This window comes from Eschrichtius robustus, chromosome 3 (assembly GCF_028021215.1).
Source record: "Eschrichtius robustus isolate mEscRob2 chromosome 3, mEscRob2.pri, whole genome shotgun sequence".
Classification (NCBI taxonomy): Eukaryota; Metazoa; Chordata; class Mammalia; order Artiodactyla; family Eschrichtiidae; genus Eschrichtius; species Eschrichtius robustus.
This window is the reverse complement of record NC_090826.1, coordinates 188839573-188859063: the sequence shown is the minus strand read 5'-3', so window position 1 is coordinate 188859063 and position 19491 is coordinate 188839573. Positions and strand designations below refer to the sequence as shown.

The following is a 19491-nucleotide window of genomic DNA, read 5'->3' as shown; positions in this document are numbered from 1 at the left end:
CAAGAACCCTGGTCGGTAACAGCTGGAGCACAGGGTCCCTGCTGTGGCAGGGGAGGGACGGCTCAGGGGCAGTGTCCTCTGGAGCCCCCAGGATGATCCCAGCCCACCTTTCCGGCCTGTGAAAGCCACCCTTGGCCTGACAGCGTTCACGAGGCCATCCAGTGCCGGGACAGGGCCACAGGGAGGCCCTTTAATTAGTGACTTGCAGGTTTTGTGGTAAACACAGGTCAACACAGAGAAAATGACAGATTCCTCTGCATGGCAGGGTCATGACACCTAACAGTCCACAGGCAGAGCCAGGCGCCTGGCCCAGGGGCCAGAGGGGCAGTGACAGTCGAGCTGGGTAACTGGCCCCTGACACACACACACACAGACACAACTCCCGGGTTCCGCTCAGACTCCCCTGGTGACCTCGGGTAACCCCTGCTCTGCTCTGCCCTGCCCTTTAGGCAACCAGACACCTTCCCCTCCCGTGTGCACACCTGGACTCGCTGAGAGAGGCCCCCCGGGCCGCATGAGGGGAAGGTGAGCCGAGGGCAGGGGGTTTGCAACGCACCTTCCTGAGACCAGAGGTGCTGCAGGAGTTCGCAGACTCCTGGGGTTCTACAGGGAGCGACAGAAGGTGCCTGGAAAATTGGGCCGAGAGGGTTGGGGATGGAGGCAGAGACGGGGTAGGTGAATTTTTTTTCTGACCTTTGATTGTGCCAACGATTCACCCTCCCGTCTCAACGTCTCCAAATCCAGAGCCCCCTTCGGCCTGGCTCAGCCCATCCAGGAACCCGCCTCTGCTGCCCCAGGAGAACTAGATTTCCCACAGGTAACACGGAAGCATCTTCTGCTCGCAATCTCATCCGTCGGGACGCTCCAGGCGTCGGCACGGCTACTCCCCCCCTTCCCTCAGGCCTCTGCCCAAATAACCCCTCTTCAGGAGGCCCCCTCTGACCCGCTGGGCGCTGCTCCCTTGCCCTGTGTGGTCGATTGGAGGTGGCCCCGAGTCTCATCATCTTGCAGCATAAGTGAATCGAATCATCACATCGCGCACCTTAAACTTACACAGCGTCGTATGGTCGATTACAGCTCAATCAAGCTGCCCGGAAAAGTGGCCCGAGTCCCCTGCAGCCTTGCCCTCCCGGCTCCCGGAGACGCGGCAGTGCCCAGCGGTACAGGGTGCGAGTGACATGGGGCCGCCCCGTCCTGAGTCACAGGAGCCCTCACAGCCTCTGCGTCCTCTCGGAGGGCCCTCACCACGTGTGAGAGCCCGGCTGGCCTCCCACGGGACGAGGGCCGCGTGGAGAGGGCGGGTGGCCGGCACCAAGGCCCCACGCGCCCTGGCTGAGCCCCAGCGGAAGGCAGCTTTGTGACGGGCCCGCGGGACAGATCAGCAGAAGAGCGGCCAGCACACAGGTTCACGAGAAATCACAGATGTTGTTTTAAACCGCTAAGCTTTAAGGTGATTGTTACGCGGCAATCACAACGAGATACCCTGCTTTCTTTTTCCTCATGGAACATGTTGACATCTGACAGATATCTGTTTATTTTCTTCCCAACAAACTGGAATGAAAGTTCCTTGAAAATAGAAACTTTGCTGTTTTCTAATTGAAACCCCACAAGGGTCCTGGCACAGAGCAGCCGCTCGACAAACACTGTTGTCTGAGTAAGTGAGTCAGTGAAAGGTCTAGACAAGTTGATTAATGAGAAACATTAATGGGCTCTTACAGGAATCTGGAGTATTTGCGGGGACAGCCTTAAGATGCCGAGGTTGATGTCAAGAGGCACCAGACAGTCCTGAGCGGTACCCTCAGGGTTGCCCGGGGCCAGAGAGCCTGGGACAGGTCCCCTGGGACCTCGCCGTCGTTGAGCCCTTACATACTTCATTGGACTCATGTCCAGCAGCCAAACTGAGTGGTTCCAGCCCTCCTCGGCAGTTTCTGGTCAGGAATTTTACCAGGAACGGCCTGACAGACAGTGGGGAAAGACATGTGGTACAAGGCATGTGAACTAAAAGGCTATTTTTGTAGAAAAATGTGGGAGAATAAAAATGGTGCAAATGTCAAAAAGAATTCTGCAAACCACATGCCAAAGAGGTAGCCTGATTTTTTCCAACTGGATGTCTACACAGATTCAAGGGTAACTGCCACGCCCTGCTTCATCCGGGCCGCACAGATGTCACCTCTATCTCACCTCTGGTCTAACGGCCCAGGAACATCCCCGCAACCCTCTCTGCCCCCGAGGAATTCAGTTCAGGGCAACAGGGGTTTGTTGCTGGCCCCAAACACACAGAGAATCCGGCTGGGTGCAGCGGGAGGTGCAGAGACGGATGGGAGACACCCCGTCTGGGCGGCGGGATGAGCGGCTGTGCAGGACGTGGCGGGTCCCACGAACCCGACACCAGGGCCTGTGGAGATGGAGATGCACGCGGCTGAGAGACAGGGCTCCAACGGGGATGCGGCCCCTGGACCAGGTGCAGGCAGCAGGAGGGACATCAGGGCAGAGAGCATGGTCTGCAGGAGGCGAGGGGTGGCCTTCGGGGCAGAACAAGCAACGCAGTTCGGTTGAGCAAAGGGCACTGTTTCCAGGTGAGGCCGGGGCAGGGGCCGGCGCGCTCTCCGGCCTGAGCCCCTGCTCCAGGTCGCCCCTGGGACAACCTCTCCGGCACCAAGCATCCACCCAAACGACCTCTTGTCCCGCAGCTGCCTCGCCGGGAGCTGCCCCCGTTACACCCTTGTTACAGTCGAGCGAAGTGAGCACAGAAATCAAAGAAGGTTCCTGACCACACCCAGCCGTCAACTGGCCAAGGCAGAGAGCGCTGTGTCCCCCTAAACCCACCCTCTTCTCCCTCCGCAGCCACGCTGCCCGTGCCACAGCCCCTAGCCCCGTCGGCCACGTAAATGTATGACATGTGAGTAAAATTAAAAGTTCAGCTACACCGGCCACACTTCAGCCGCTTGGTCACGACGTGTGGCTGGTGGCCGAGGTGTCAGAAGCACAGATGGAACCTTCCCAACATCACGGAAGTGCGGTCCTCTGTAAGACGGGGCGCAGCCAGGTGCGGGCATCTTCCCGGCTCCCTGCAGCCGGCGTGGCCACGGGACTGGTCCTCCCCTCCAAAGGCGGGCAGCAGTGACGCCTGCCGCCTCGAGAGCAGGGTCTACAAAGCAGCCAGACTGCCCCCTCCACGGCCTCGTCACCCTCCTGCCAGCTAGACGCCCAGCACAATGAGGCCCTGCGGATGGCAGGACCCCAAGAAGCCGGATCCCTGCGTCACCACACGGAGGAGGGCCACCTGCCGAGGAAAAGCACCTCCTGGGGCTACTACACGATCCAGAAATAAACTCCGATTATGTCTGAGCTACGGTTCATGCTTTGGTCTCTTGGGGACAGCTATTTAGATCTCATTCCACTGACCTGGCGTCACACCCGGCCTTGAACCTGAGTCTGAAGCCCCCACTCAGCTACTACACACCCGCCAGAAAGACGCTTCTAAAATGCAAAGCTGATGCTGTCATCCTTCTGAACGCTCAGAAAAGGCTTCTCACGACTCACAGAACAGCGTTTGGGTGCGTTCCTGGGCTCCGACGCCTTGAGCAATCTTTCAGCTCCACCTGCCATCTCACCCGGGTGGAGCCTCACCCCCTCCTGTGTTTAGCCGTGGCTCTTCTGCCCTCAGCCCGATGCGCTCTCCCCACATCCTCAGCTGTCAAAGCCCTAGTCTTCCTTTGAATCCAACCCAGTCCCTGCAGTCAGAACGACTTACTCACTCTTCCAGAACTTTCCTGGTGTTTACTCCAGAAACACGGTCAGGGTGAAACGGGTTAATAACGCTGGTGGTGGCGACCATAACGATGATGGTAATAATAGTAATTCCCGTGTTAACAGTCACAGTTCTAGGTGACTTACTATCGTAATTCATCTCACTCCCACGCCAGCCCTTTGAGGCAGGTACTGTTATCACCTCCATTCTGCAGGAGATCAACTGAGGCACAGAGGGAGACCATCCCTGAACCACAGTTCTAGGAAAGGAATCGCCAGGATTGTAGCCCCGGCTGTTGGCGTCCAGAACGGGGTGGTCCGGGTACATACTGTCTCCCACGTGAGACGGGAAGCCTGTTGGCACCAGGAAGCAAATGGATTCCCTTGTGGATTTCCCCAAGCCCAGGCACCGGCCACGTGCATCAATGTCTGCTGTCAGGGTGATGGTCTGAGCCCCCTGCGGCTGCCCACGTGGGGCTGCGTCTCGGCCCTCGGGTCAGGCTCTGACCTGCAGGCTCCTGGGGACGGCAGGGAAGGCCTCCCCTGGCACGAGTCTTGATTCTTCCGTCGCAGGTGATTTATGATGCCCTAAACTTCAGCTGGAAAACTCATCCGTGGCTGCAGGGTCTATTATATTTAATAACCCAGAGTCAGCCAGAAGCCCAGGAAGAGGGAAGTGTTCTGTCTGCAGCTGGGGAGGGCTGAGGTTAAAGAGGACCCGTTCCCAGCTCCAGCCGGAACTCGCTCTGGAAGCGCAGCTGTCTGTGGCTAATCCTCCCCGTCGTCTGCTCAGCCATCCCAGCCACATCCAGCCAGGACCGATGGTGTCGTCGGCAAACGTAGCTAGGAAGGCGACCCCAGCCCCGTGATGCCCCAGGACCCGCAGCCCCGGTTTCTCCTTCCATCGGGCTGTGAGGAAACAGCCACTCCGGGGAACCCCGGGAGCCTCGCTGTGTATTTGGAGCACAGAGCTGGCAGGAGTTTACTGTCATCTTGTCCAGCCCCGTCTTTCTATTGATCAGGAAACTGAGGCTCGGAGAGAAGTGGTAGATCTCTGCCCGTCAGAGCCAGGCCCTGAAGCCAGTCCTGCTGGCTCCCGGGCCAACATGGGCTCTGTGCTACGCAGAGCGTGTCCCGCTGGGCTCCAGGTAGCAGGGCCAAGGGCAAGGTTTTGGGGAGACTGGGAGATAGGGTGAGTGGAGGGGGAGCCAGGTTTCCCCAGACGCTCACAGGCAGGTCAAGGCAAGTGACTCCGAGCTGGAGGCTGGGGTCTTCTGTGAGCTTTCTGCTTTGGAGTGAGCGGAAGAGGTCTTGTCATCTGGGACCAGCAGCGTCACCCTGGACCAGTCACTGAACTTTGCTGTTTGCTTCCTCACCCGTAACTCAGGGACGCCCACCGCACAAGGCACTCTGTTCACCTGGTCCAGAGCCCGCACGGGAGGTGCTCACACAGTGCGATTCTCTCCCTCTTCCTTTCCCTGGACACGAGGCTCCAGAACAGACAGCGCACACACAAGTTGGTCTCTACTTTCCACAGCCATCAGGAAAGATTAATATCATTAATTGGGTTTCCACCTGCACTTTTATTCTCAAGGCTAATGTTTGTGTTTATCACCAGATCACAGGTAAAAGCGTGTGGAGGAATGTGGGGGCCCAGCTCCCACACGAAACACAAAACCCAGACACTCGGAGCCACTTTTACCTACCAAGGCTGGTAGGGAAGGCGGCCAAGCGCGGTGAGCACACTGCAAGTCCTAACTGCTGACCCCGGGCCCCAAGTCTGACTCCACACACTCGGGGCAGATGTCCTGGTGAGCCAGGAGCCAACAGAACTTCATGACTAATAGCATTGCTGTATTGTCTAAACAGCCTGCCGACCAGGCCACCCATTAACTAATGCAGCAATCAGTAAAACTGTCCTCAGTTTCTTTGGAGAGACGGGCATGCCCTCCTTCCCCTTCCCTCCACCCACACCCTCTTCTTTGCCAGAAAGAAACCCCAGAATGTCCCTGATGCAGTAGCGTGGCTGATTTTAATGCAGCTGTTGGTTCTGACACTGAGACTACATGCTGCCTGCCCTCAGGAGGCGCCGGGGATCGGAGAACCCCAGACTGGGAGAGAAGTGAGAGGGAAAGTCCAACCCGCCCGAGGTCATCCCTGGGATCCCGGTGGCCAGGGCTCCCCGCCTCTGCCTCGATCCCCTTGCCCGGCCGCCGCTGTCGGGCTGCCCTGAGGATGAAGTTGCCGTCCTCATCCTGGGCTAGAGCATCCCCTTCGCTTCCTCCTTGGCCCCCACCCCATCCGCCTGACGACCACCTGTGTGTAACCTAAGTCACGCTCCACCTCCGGTCCTCCCGAGTTCTTTGGGTCGAGGTTTGTAGACATTTCACATTCTCACCACCCTCCCCAGAAAAGCCTGTCACTCTAAGGTATGATACTCAGAGCAGGACCGGGTCCTGTAGAAGTGGGTGGGTCCCCGTGGGCAGCACCGCCTCACCTGGACAATCTGGACGCTGGGCCCATCCATGCAGGACACCGGAAGGCTCTGAGGCGCTCCTGGTCACAGCAGAATGCAGCTGGCCTAAAGGCGGGGCCCCGAGGTCCGGGCCACAGGGCTTGTGGGAAGGGGACCTCGCGTCAGGCAGGGATGAGGGACCACCCCCGTGGGCGTTTCTCCAAGTTAGAGAGCTTGGGGCACCTGGGCTACCTCCTGGGCGGTGGATATTTAAGCCTGGTTCAGCGAGAGCCCTGGGTACGGGTGACCAGAGCTGGGAAGAACCTTGTGGATGAGATGGTCCATCGCTCCCACAGCTCAGAGGGAGAAGCTGAAGCTCAGAGATGGATTTTCCAGGGGCCACAAGCCCATTCGTCTGTTCAACAAATACCTGCCCAGCGCCCTCCCTGTGCCCGGAGCCGTGCCAGGCGCTGCAGGTACAAGAATGGACAGAGCGGGGGACAGACCACGGATGACGTCGATCAACGAATAACGAAGACTATCAGATTGTGGAGAAAACCAAACAGGAAAAGGAGAATGCCGGAAAGAAGTTGCAAAATGGTGGTGGAGGAGGACCTCACTAGAGAGGTGACATCTGAGCAAAGTCTTGCAGGAGGCAGATCATTGTGGAAGGAACATTCCAGACACAGGAGGCAGCCAGGGCAGGGGTTGGGAGGCGGGACATACCGGCGTTTGCAAGGGCGCACTGTGGTGGAGCCGAGCCAGGCAAGGGTGAGGCCAGTGGGAGCAGGGGCTTGTCACCCGAGGCCAGAGTCGGACGGGGAGACACTGAGCGTTCGGACAGAAGAGCAACTGGATCGGATTTGTGTTTCAAGTCCCTGTGGCTGTCGCGTGGGACGCAGACTGCAGAGTGACAAGGATGAGACCATGGCAACAACCAGGGGACAGACTCGGGCGGCCTGGGGACGGGGGCGGGCGTCAAGCGCTCAGACCGTCACTGTGAGCTGAAGACGCAGCTCGGATGCGGGACGTGACAGGAGAGCAGTTGCATCACGCGAGGTCCAGCAAAGCTGCCTCCGCAGAGCTGGGGAGACTTCCGGTGGGGGGGCTCCGTGGGGGGCTCTGCTGGCATGTCGGTCAGCATCCAAGTGAGCACGTCAGGAAGGCCTGTGGGCGTTAAGTCTGGAGTCCAGGAGCGATGACCTCCGTGCTGGCGGCATCGGCAGATCCACGGGACGGGAGAGGGTGGGGCCCGCGGAGGACGCAGAGGGAGAGGAGCCGAGCCTTGGGGTCGCCGGGGTCAGGAGTTAGGGTGCTGGGGGCAGACACGCTGGAATTAGTGCTAAGTTAAGAGGCGCTCAGGACTCCCGGCCTAGAGCCCCGTAGTCTCTGTGATGAGGGCTACGTCTTTCTTGCTCATAAATGTTCCCCCGGAGCCCGCAGTGGGGGCCTGGCACATACTGGACACCCACTAATATTCACGGAACCGGTGAACTGAAGAAACAGAAGAAGGAGGGTGGTGATCCTCGATTCCTGCCGGTGCCTCCTGCCCACGGGCCCTGGGGGCCAGACCTCAACTTCCTAGTTTCCTCTCCACGGCGTCCACCCAGGAACCTGCTGCCCAGAGGTTCCGGGCCCTCCACCCTCATTGCACACCAGCTGGCCCGGGGGCTGGGGAAGCAGGACGCTCAGAGCCAGCGGGGAGCAGTGATAAGCGCGGTGACCTTGCCTGCCCAGCGCGAGGCGGCGGGAGGGTCTGCCCTGGCGGGGACGACTATAACAGCCGTCCTGGCTAGGACGCAGAGCAGACCCAGCCAGAGCTCAGTTTTCTGCCTGTCAGAAGTCATTAGTGGTTCCGCGGGAAAAGCCAGGAAAAAAAGTTTTATATGGAATAATAAATTCTTCTATAAGCCACAAACCCCCCACTAATTTGCAGTTAATAAACCCACAAATGTAAGATGATTAAAAACTGGCGAGGAAAGAGTTCCTCAACTCCTACAAGGTTGGCCTCAAGCGGCCGCGGGCCTGACAGGCTGACGTCGGGCCAGAGGCAGGAAACCCTGGGCGCCGGCCAGCGGGCAGCTGGAGCGGACTGACCTGCAGCCCCAAACGGACACGTCCAAGTCCTGACCCCGGGAATCTATGAACGTGACCTCGTTTGGAAAAAGGGTCTTTGCAGATATAATTAAGTTGAGGATCTTCTCAAGATGGTTGGTTTACTGGGGTGGGCCGCGGAGCCAGTGGCAAGGTCCTTATAAGAAAAGGATGCTCGGAGAGGCCGTGTGAAGCAGAGGCGGAGACCGCAGGGAGCACTGACCAGCCCAGGGACACCAGGGACCTCGGTAGCCGCCAGACGGTAAGAGGGGCACCGGGCAGGTTCCACCACAGACGCTCAGAAGGAACCAACCGCTACCACACCTCGACTCTGGCCTCCCGGCCTCCAGAGTTACGGGAGAGTACATTTCTGTTTTTTGTTTGTTTTTTTTTAAAGCCACAAAGTCTGTGCTAATTTGTGATGGCAGCCGCAGGAAACTAATGCAGTGGCTGTGCCCTGGCTGACCGGGAATCCCCGTCCACCCTACAGAGGAGGTGCTCACAGCTCGGGCCACCGTGAGAGGACACCCGCGGACAACACTCTCCCTGCTGCCTTCTGACACAGCGCTGTGGGAAAGAAGGGAGTGAGGGAGAGAGGGAGGAAGGAAAAGAACATTAATTAATTAAGGGGGAGGAAAGGTACATTGCTGTCTGTCCATCATTAAATGGGACGACAGGCTGGAGAAGCCAACATAAATTAAGCACCCACAGGGTTCCAGGGCTGTGAATTTCACTACACGAATTGTAAAATATCTCCCCCATTTTCCACATGTGGACACTGAGGCTCCTGAGAGCTCAGGTGACTTGCACGTGTCACACGCCTGTGGCAGAGCCAGGGTCTGAATCCAGGTCCACCAACTCAAGCCCAGTCCCTGGAAGGACCTCTGTGGAAAGCCGCCTGGTTGTCCATCCCTGGCCTAAAGCTGACCGTCGGGCCCAGGACTGGGAGGTGGCGGGATGCTTTCAGGACCCAGTCAAAGCCGGTTTAGAGCAGAATCTGTTGGCCTGGGTGGTTTCAGTGAGGCGGAGACAAGAGGGACACATTGCAGCCTTGGTTGCTGGTGAAGTAAAAATGTTCCGCAGAAGCAGATCCCTGGGGCGTCTGCACCAGAGGAGGTTTTACACGGAATGTGCAGTTTTGGATCATAAGGCAGAATCTTCTAATCTCCGTCCTGCCCTGCAGTCCTCCCAGACCTCTGCTGGATGCTGGTCCTGATCTAGAGAGGGAGCTATAGCCCGGAGGTTTCTGTTCCTGCCGGGGCCCCAGGCTCCCCTCTGAAGGGGGGAGGTCCAGCCAGCCTGGGGGCTCAGTCAGTCTGATGCGTTTAATGAGGTTATAAGGCGGCCCAGAAGCCATCACCCAGGCCCGAGGGAGGTAAGGTGCTGTTGTCCCCAGACCCCTCCTAGCCCAGCCCCTCTGTTCTAGCTGAGTCGCAAACCCCAAATCCCCAGATCTGGGGGGCTGGTGCGGGGCGGTGCTCAGGTTGTAATTATGTTTGTTGGGCCTTTTCTTTTCTTTTTGCACAATTTTATTCGTAACTGCAGCTGGGTCTTCCAGGACCATCCGTGACAGTTCTGAATAGCAGCCCGTGGTCACCAAGCGTGATTTCCAAACACTGACCTCAGGGCCCGGCGCGCCTGGTTTGGATCCCTGAGACCTCCCCGGAGAAACTTCCCAGGGTCGCTCTGGGTCACGCTTTCTCTGATTTCTCAGCCCGGGTACCGGGAAGTTCCGTAACTGGTCTGAGTTCACAGGAGCTGGCACTAAATGGAGCGATGCATCAGGAGGCCAGAGGCTCGGGTTCCACCATCACTTACAAACTGTAGAAACTCGGGCATCTCACCCCAAATCTCTGGATTTGGTCTGATCTGGAAAGTGGAGGAAACAGCACTTGGCAGGCAGGGCGCTGGCCCACCTCTGATTCCGAATTTCCCGCAGGGGCCGGGCATCCTCATTGTGGGAGCAGAAAGGAGGTGTGGGTACAGGATAGGGTCTGTCCTGTCTGCCTCCAGCTGGGCTTTCCTGCAGGGTCTGGACTGGAGAGGGCCGCGTGGGGGGAATGGCAGCCGCGTTCCCACAAGCCCCTCCCAGCGTGATCAGACTTCCTGAGAGCGCAGGAGGCCTGCACCCACCCACCACCGGGAGCCTGCGTGCTTTGTTCTGCTCAGCGGGAGGGCGGGACGGCAGCCCCAGCCCTGGCCCCGCCCCTGCCCTGATCACCTGGGTGTGCAGGCTGTTCGGGAGTAAAAGAGCGACTCAGGGTGCATGTTTACCTCAGTTACTCCTCGTGCAGATGAGGGGGTGAAGCCTCCTGCTCTGGCTGACCCAGCTGGCACGTGTAGAGCCGGGGGTGGGACCCAGGCAGCCTAGCCTTCACAGCAGAGGTCACAACAGAAGCCGCGTGGCCATGGGTGTCCCCATGCTATGCTGGGGCCCCGCGTGACTGTGTGTGTGTGTGTGTGTGTGTGCCTGCACCTGGCCCCTCCTTCCCAGGTGGAAGGGTCAGGCCACAGACGGAGCCAAACCACAGCTCAGGCAGGAGGGTTTGATGAGAAGGGTCTAAGTGCAGAGATGCCGCCCCGAGGAGACTTGCCCTTCCAGAGAGACGCGCACACAAAAGCTCCAGGGTAACCGCGGGGCTGTAGAGCAGGCCAATTAGGCAACAATTCAAGGTTTGACTACCTCTCCTTCCCCCTTTCATTCTCCCAGCCACTCCCCCCTCCAATCTGGCTGCCCCTCCGGCCCCCCCAGCGAGCTCTGGGCCATGGAGGGTAAGAATGCACTCTCCCCCTTTTTACTGGGAGATCAGAAGTTGGAAGAAGAACTCAGCCCTCAGGGGTGGGGCGGGAGGGTGCTGAGATCAAGGCCCCGGAGGAGGAGGGGGTGGGGCGCGGCTGGTCCCCATGGGGTGCCACCTCCGTCAGAGCTCTGCACAGGGCTCTCCTTTAATCCAGCGTCACCGTCACCGAGGGTGGGGAATTGCAGATTGGGTCCCATGGCTGGGAGACTGGGTGTTACTGCCCCCGGGTGGCTGAGGCCGGGCTGCAGGCTTTGCCCCCGCGGTGCAGGTCTCTCAGCCTTGGCCTTCCCGTCTGTAAAGTGGACGCAGGCCCTGGGCTTTGTGCACTGAGCCAAGCACTGCCGCGGATGAAAGGAATGGGCGCCAGCGGCACCGGCTCTGAAGCTCAGCCAGTGCCAGCCGAGCCCAACGCCCTGCGCTGCCACCCAGGGCTCACAGAGAAGGAATCAAGCAGCGCGCCCCGACCGTGAAAAAACAGCACTCTCGGCTTTTTAGACGTGCCAACCCATACCCAGCACGTGCCCCCTCCCCAGCTGACTTCCCGGCAGAGCTAACAGCCCCACCCGGCCCCCCGGCAGCCGCACTGGCCTCCCTGCTGCTCTCTGGGCGCCAGGCAGCTCCAAACCTGCCCCAGCACTCCGTATCCCCCAGGGAGGGCGGCTGCGGCCCAGGCCTCGAGGGGGTGCTGGCCACCCCTACATCCGGGGCCCCAGGCACCCAGCACACGGCAGGCTTGCACGGGTCACATGCGGCACAGAGACTGGGCACTGGCTGGGGGCTTCGGTGTGTTTTCTCAGTTAACTCCCCAGGTCTGCTCTCTCCCCACGGAGGGTAACTCCGGGGGGCCCCGCCAGCTCCCCAGACGTCCATTTCCCAGCATGTGACCGAGCGGCCTAGACTGTCCCGTTTAACTGTCCGGCCGCCCGTGACAGCTGGCGGGGGGGTTGGGGGGGCACGCAGCCCAAGCCACACGCAGTGGGCAAGGAGATGCCCAGCTTTCCTGACCCCAGGCTGGGGCACCCCGGCCCGCCGGGCATCAGGTTGAAGGTGGAGAGGCTGGAAGAGCTGCGCCCCATCCAGAGAGCCCAGGACAGCCCCGAGCTCTGGTCCCCACCTCCTGTCCGCTTCCCTCTGTGGCCACAAAGGCAGACAGCCCAGGCCCCCGGCGCAGAGGCCCCAGCCCAGGCCTCCTCCTCAGGTCACAGCTTGTCTCCCACATTTTCTCCTCTGCTGCTTCAGATGCTTGAAAACCCCTCCCCCCAGGAATGACACTTCGTGTGTTGGGGCCGGCGAGAGGACCAGCACCGTGAGTCGGGGGCTCACCCTTGCTGGCCTGGGCTCCTGCTCTGCCCCGTGCCCTCCCAGGCCTGCAGCCGGCGGCTAAGGTGCAGCCCCGCCCCCTCCCGTGGGCCGGCTGTGGGCTCCAGGGGGGTGCATCCAGCCCGCTCTGAGGGGGCCGCGGGACCGCAGAGGAGGTGCTGAGGGCTTGGGTGCCTTCTGACCGCAGCTGAATTCCAGGACGATGATGGGTAAATAATGTGGCTTTTCCAGAGTCCACAGCTTGGGCGCTGAACTGGCGCCTCCTGCCAGGCTTTCCGCGAGTTAGAGCAGCCGGGGACCCTCCCTCCCAGCAGCCGCTCTCCCATGGTGGCGGGGGGGGGGGGCGGCTGGGGGGTCACTGCTGCCAAGCCAGCCCCGCCCCAACCCCAAGCCTTCCACTTCCAGGCTCAATATCCTCATTCTCCTCGCAGGTCCGTTTCTGTCTAAAATCTCATTGTTTTGGTCTCTCTGCGGGCAGTGCCACCCTGAACTCCCGGGGGCACAGCCCACACCCTGGAGGAGGAAGGAACCCACTGGGAGCAACACTCCAGAGAAAGGCCACGTCCCAGCAGCCCAGTCGTGCCGCTTCCCCTCTGCCACCCCACTCCAGGACTCCCAGCACTCACAGAGTCTCCAGGTTGTGCAGCCCCTCGAAGCTGTGGGTCCCCAGGTGCTGGATGTGGTTGTTATGGAGATGCCTGTGCGGGAGGAGAGCCGGGTCAGGACAGGTGCGCACAGCATCGGGCTGGGGCGGGGAGGCAGACGCGCTTGCGGAGGAGGCATGGACAGTGACCCCAGCGGGTCAGCCTGTGTCTCCAGGGACAAACTGACGGGCCAAGATGGACTTCAGAAGCCACAGTCTCCAAGGCTGGAGTGGCCAGAGGCTATGCCGTTCAGACTTCCTATCGCAGGAAAAAACCAGAGGCATTCCCCAGGCCGAGGCGAAGCAGGCTCCCACCAGGCTCCCACCAGGCTCCCACCAGGCTCGAGGGGAGAGGCCCAACGTCGGGGCCCCAGCTGGGGCTTCTCCTACAGGACTCAGCTGCCTGGGTCAGTGGCCAGACGCACTTGTGGGAGCCGGCAGCAAACCACTGCAGACAGCGTGTCATTACAGGTGAGCTTTCTGTTACAGCCGGCGTGAGCTGTGGGCCAGCCTGGAGATGGAGACGGGTGAGGCCAGGGGCGCCAAGGAAGGCTTCTTGGAGGCAGTGGCCCCGCGCGCAGGACCACAAGGTCGGGGACGCAGGCACGCCAGGGTAGGGCGCGCCAGGTGGAGGCGATGTGAGGACAGAGGCGGCCAGGGGAGGGGGTGAGGGCTTGGCCGGAGCACACGTGGGGAGAGAGGCCCGAGGTCAGTCTGGGGGACTTCCAAGGTCAAGAGCGAGTAGAAAGTAAGTGACAGAATGTTCTTCTCCCAATTCCTAGTGAGGTGAGCAAAAATAGCAGAGACAGGCCCCCTGCCCCACCCCAAATACTACGAGTAGCAGCAGAGCAAGGGCAGAGACATAACGTAAATAAACAGCAAAGACTATGGCCAAGGAAACGTTCTGGGCTCCTCATCAGAATCTGAACTGGTGAGAAAAGAAGATCCTGAGAATTCTCCCTGCAGTCCCCAAATCTGAAGAGAAGCGGCTGTGGATGTCCTTTTCCCTCCCCATTGCTGGCTTCCCAGGGAAGAGAGGAAGGGAAAGTAAAATGAAGGCTCCGGGCTCCTCATGCATTGAGGAAATGACTTGAAGCCCAAGGGAATTCCTGTGTGAAGGGAGCGAACTCCTGCATTTACCACAATCTGACCCTGCAGAGGGACCAGCCCTACCTGCACCAGCGCACTTGGGTACCCACAGGCAGGTGGACCCTCATTTACCCACCGCTCTGGCCCACAAACTACAGCCTTGGGGGAGAGCTGAGGGGGCCAAGGTGATGCAACTGTCCCAGCAGAAGCCAGAAAGAGAAATCACATGGCAATTGTGCAAACATACAACAGGAGGAGCAGAAGAGAGATGCCCAGGGCAGGTGAAGTCCCAAGCCTAGAAGAAAACGTAACAGATGAACGAGCAGCAAGACATTTATCACAGCTGCCTTCTGCTGCAAAGCAACCCAGTAAAACATTTCAAAGACCGCATTTTTAAGTGAAGGAAAAAATGACATTGTAGACTAAGGAAATGCATTGAGGACCAAAAATACATCAGTAAAAAACCAGTCAGTGGGGCTTCCCTGGTGGCGCAGTGGTTAAGAATCCGCCTGCCAATGCAGGGGCCATGGGTGGGCTCAACGACCGGATCCCAACTGGTTCCCAGATCCCTGGTCCAGGAAGATCGCACATGCCGTGGAGCAATGAAGCCCATGCGCCACAACTACTGAGCCTGCGCCCTAGAGCCCACGAGCCAAAACTACTGAGCCCGTGTGCCACAACTACTGAGCCCATGTGCCACAACTACTGAAGCCCACATGCCTAGAGCCTGTGCTCTGCAACAAGAGAAGCCACCGCAATGAGAAGCCCGCACACCGCAACGAAGAGTAGCCCCCGCTCGCCGCGACTAGAAAAAGCCCGCGCCCAGCAACGAAGACCCAATGCAGCCAAAAATAAATAAATAAAATAATAATAATAATAAAAAGCTAGTCAATAAGTTTGAGACAAGGAACAGTATAGACACTGCTGGCAGTGGAATGGGTGTCAGAGAAAAAGCCTGAGCTAAGATGGTGAGCTTGGCTGCATGAGAGCAAAAGGCTAAAACAGCTAGAAACTAATCGATGTGAGTCAACACTGGGCTATTGATGTCTCTGAGGGCCAGGATCCAAAAATGAGACAAAAGACGTATTCAAAATGTAACACAAAAGAAAACTCTCTACAATAACGAATGAAATCCGCAGGTCAAAAGCATACATTGTTTCAGGAAAATTGGATGCAGAAAATTCCACACTGTGTCATATTCTAGTGAAGCTATTAAAGTTCAAGGATTAAAAGACATCTTCAGGCAGGAAAAGGAAATCACATACACGGGGAAGAAATCAGACTGGGCTCCAAGACGTTCACATGGAAAGGCAACAGGCAGACCCCATCCTACGTGGTGGGTAGGGCAGGGGTTCTTGAGAGAAGGGGTTCCTTCCCCACCTGCTCCATGCCCAGGAGGCAGACAGACCCACCGCAGGGGCTTGGATTTGATAGAGAGAACACAGCCCTGGCTTCTGGGAACGAGCCCCTCCCCTCCATGCTTCCTCCACTGTCACCAAACTCCCCTTTCCCGCACCTCCCGCGGAAGCTCATCTCCGTCCCCACCCCGTCCCCCAGCCCCGCCAGCGCCTCTGGTCCACAGCATCTTGCAGCCCAGGCGTCCAGACGACGACGACTCGGTCACCCCAGGCGTCCCGAGCGCCTTCTGCAGGCCAGCCTGTTGGGGCTGACGGTCCAGAGGAAGAGATGAGACCCCACACAGGGCAGCACCCTGTCCAGTTCAGCGCCCCTTGCTCCCCTCAGGGCCGCGCAGAGCAGCCTGACCAAGGCCCAGGGTTCGGGTTGAAACGAAGCCCCTCTCCACCGGCTGGTTGCCTCACGCCTCTGGCCAGACCCCCGTCCGCCCACCTTCTTCCTCTGCCTCTGCGCTTTCCTGCAGCTCAGCCCTCGGTCCTGGACGGCTTTCTCCAGCCCACTCTGCCCTGCAAGGTCACCGGCCACGGCAGCCTCTCTCCCCCGTCCCAGGGCCGGAGGAGTTGAAGGGCAGGGGCAATGCTTCTGGGCCTTCTCCTCTCTCAGCATCGTGGGCCCCTGGGCCCCTCTCCTCCTGTGCCCGGTGGCCCCTCGGCCCCTCCTGGATCCGCGGTAGCCGAACTCCCCCACTCGCGCCCCCGACCTTGGCCTCCCACCCTGTGAAAACCTCAAGTCGGATGGATTCTTCCTTCACAACGTCCCTCAGGGCCATGCCTCTGTCTCCTCCCTAAGCTGGACTTTGCCTCCTAGATCCAGTCTCCCCTGTTCCCGCCCATCCTTCAAACCAGACTCCCAACCCCCTTCTCGCCTCCAGCCTCCCCTGCCACGCGCGGGCCACAGCCAGACTCCTGCTCTGACTCTGAGTCCCCAGACTCACCTGCCCGGCCTTCTCTCTGGCCAGACTGGCGTGCTCGCCTCAGCCAACACCCCGACACCCCCGTGTCTTTGCTGACACCTGCTTGGAGCCCCTGCTCCTCACCTGTCTACTCTAAGCCAACTTTCCGGCCCAGGACGGCCCCCAGCCCAGCGGGCCCCCCCCCCCCCCGCCCCATTCCCTCCTCCAGCTGCTTCGGCCGCCCTGAGCCCCTGAGACGAGCCTGACTCAGCGTCCGGTCCCCTCGGCCTGAGTTAAGCGACAGCGCTGCCGTCCTTCCCACCAGCATCCTGCTACTTGGGACTGGCCCGCCAGCCTGAGGCAGCGGCCGGCTCTCCACCCCTGGACTCCGCAGGGCCTCCACGGGGCTCCGTACACCCTCCGCTGCTCACTTGTCGGGGGCCCATAGTGAGGCCCGCATTTTCCCAGTAGTCTTGTCTCTCAGAGACCTGACGCCGTTTATCCCCAGGGAACATCACCATGTCACAGGGCATCACCAAAGCTGGAATCAGCCGCCCCACTCTGCTTAGCCGCTGTCAGTACCCACCACTGGCGCCCGGAAGGAGGACCGTGTGGCCGTGCTGACAGAGGATGTGGTTCAGGAGGATGTTGGTCCCGCTTCTCCAGTCTCCCAGGACAGAGAATCAGACAAACTCATGCCTGCTTCTTCATCTCTCAAACGGAACCAAGCCTCATCCACTCCCTGGTTTGGAAAATCATACCAGATTTCCAAGAGCAGGGGAGGCCTTACATCCCCACGGCAATTAGGATGTAACCCAAAGCAATTACACGTGACCTCCAAGCCCTTGGCAATTACCCTGTGAACTTTGCACTCCAAAGTTCCAGGGTGGGGAGGGGGGGCGGCGAGGACAGAGTTAACCCCGGGCCCCAGTTCCTGCCAGGGATGCTATCTCCCAGGGAATTACCGGACGGGGCTCTGCTGTCTAATTACAGCGCTGGCTTCTCTCTCCTTCTCCAGGCCTGGGGATGAGGTGAGTTTATCCCACCCCTGTGCCAAAGCACAAGACTGCATCCACCCATTGCCCGATTGTCAAATACGGTGGAAATCATTCAGGAGATTCTTGGCACGCATTCCCATTAGTGCGGTATAGTTGCAATATTTGCATATAATAGCAGAGGGAATCGCAGCTTAACTCCTCTCTTCCAGCCCCTCAGAGCACTTCTTATGTCGCCTGGCCTCACAACAGCCCCACGGGGTCAACAGGAGATGGTCATCCTCACGTTACAAGGGGAAACGCAGGCCAGAGGTTCGGAAACCTCAGGGACACAGCCGGGAGGAAGCCGTCCAGGGTGGACACGCCGCCGTCCGGGTGGGGGAGGGGTAGCACTCACAGCACCACGAGGCTGGACAGGTTCCGGAAGGCGTGGTCGGGGATGTGGCCTATGCGGTTCAGGGCCAGGGTCACGGCCTGCAGGGCGCGGAGATTGCCGAGGGCCCTGACGGGGATCTCGGAGAGCGCGTTGTCGTCCAGCCACAGGTGGCGGAGGGAGGACAGCCCCTCGAAGCTCCTGTCCGGGACCAGGGAGATGAGGTTGGCATCGAGGCGCCTGGTGGAGAGAGGGGAGGGTCAGTGCTGTGCCAGTGCAGCCTCCGAGGTGCCTGGGAATAAGGGGCCCCGGGGCTCGCCTCGGCTCCAAGCCGCAGCTTTTGGCCCTTTACGCCCTGCATTCCCGTCGGTGACCCGAGGCTGCACCCACAGCCCGGCTGCGGACAACACCGCCCCCCGCCACGGTCAAGCCCCTCATCTGCGCCGCGGCTCCCCTGCTCTGCGGACGCTGTCCTCCCAGCCCCGTCCACTCTGAGGCCGGATAACAGAGATGTCCCACCACGGACACGGGGGACAGCCCCTCCCTGTACGCGGCCAAAGTAAACGCCTCCTCAAAACCACCGGCCGCTCCCGACTGCTCGGCCCTGGAGACCCTGCTCCCCGGCTCAGGGGCCCAGGGCTGGGACGGGGCTCCCTGCTTGGCTGATGGCCTACGGGAGGCTCCTGGATGTCGGAACAGGCAGACGGACGGTGGGCGGTCCGGTCTGTCCACAGCCAGAGGGCCCACGGTGGCAGAGGACTTCTGATGTGAAGTCTAGGCACTCTCGGCAGCCAGCAGGACCAGGAGACAGCCCGTGCCAGCTTTTCACAGCTGTGCCCAAGCCACGATGTCCTTGACCAACGTGCCTCCTGGTCCAGGGCTCGGGCTGAAACCCCATCACCCCATGCAGCTGGTCCCACAGGGACAAGACAAGCTGGCCTGTGGCCATGGATCTGCCCCTGGACTTTGCTGTCTTGAGGGGCTTTGCACTGAGGCCTGGTCCTGCGCACGGGCAGATGGCACCTATGTCATGGAAACGCCAGCCCTCAACCACACAGGCCCGAAGGCCCCTCACGCTGACCCTAAGGAAGACTGGGCGGTGGCGGAGGTGCCTTTCTTCCATCCCAGCAGCACGAGCCCACGTGTCGACAGCCGGCAGTGCTCCTGTCTGTTCCCTGAGCCATTTCACCCGTGTCCCTCCCACCCCCGGGAGAAACCCCCAGGCTCACCGGCAGGGGAGCTGTGAGTGAACAGGCAGACACTGGAGCCTTGCACGGGAGAGCAAGCCGACCAGGACAGGCCCCGAAAGCTGCAACTAGGAAAGACCTCCACCCACGTCGGACCTGACCTGACGGCCACAGGCCCTTCCGTGAGTGCCTGTCACTCGGTCACTGTCGTCAGACCCTCGATGGTCTGACTGTGCTGGTGACCTGGGGACCACAGGTGGGAACAGACTCCAAGAGCCTCGCCAGGATGGCCTGGTTCAGAAGGCCAGGGTGGGGCCTGGAATCTGTTTCTAAAGACTGCCCTAGATGTTTCTATGCATAGACAGCTTGGAAAGTGCTGGATAAGCATCGGCTACAAAGAGGACGGTGTCCCCGCCCTTCACAACTCAGTGGGAAGGTCGGAAGATGGTTCCAGCGCAGTGTGATGGCTGGGGAGG

General features: G+C 59.9%; 1 protein-coding gene across 2 annotated transcripts in view; it reads right to left on the bottom strand.

The window, feature by feature from the left end:
• LGR6 (leucine rich repeat containing G protein-coupled receptor 6) overlaps positions 1–19491 on the bottom strand; it is a 99441-nt gene that overhangs the window by 21297 nt on the left and 58653 nt on the right. For both annotated transcript variants that reach the window (XM_068541902.1, XM_068541903.1), the window contains exons 5-6: positions 17853–18068; positions 13047–13118 (exon numbers count right to left, since the gene is read on the bottom strand). In XM_068541902.1, coding sequence (XP_068398003.1) covers positions 13047–13118; positions 17853–18068 — 288 coding nt within the window. The remainder of the gene's footprint in view (positions 1–13046; positions 13119–17852; positions 18069–19491) is intronic.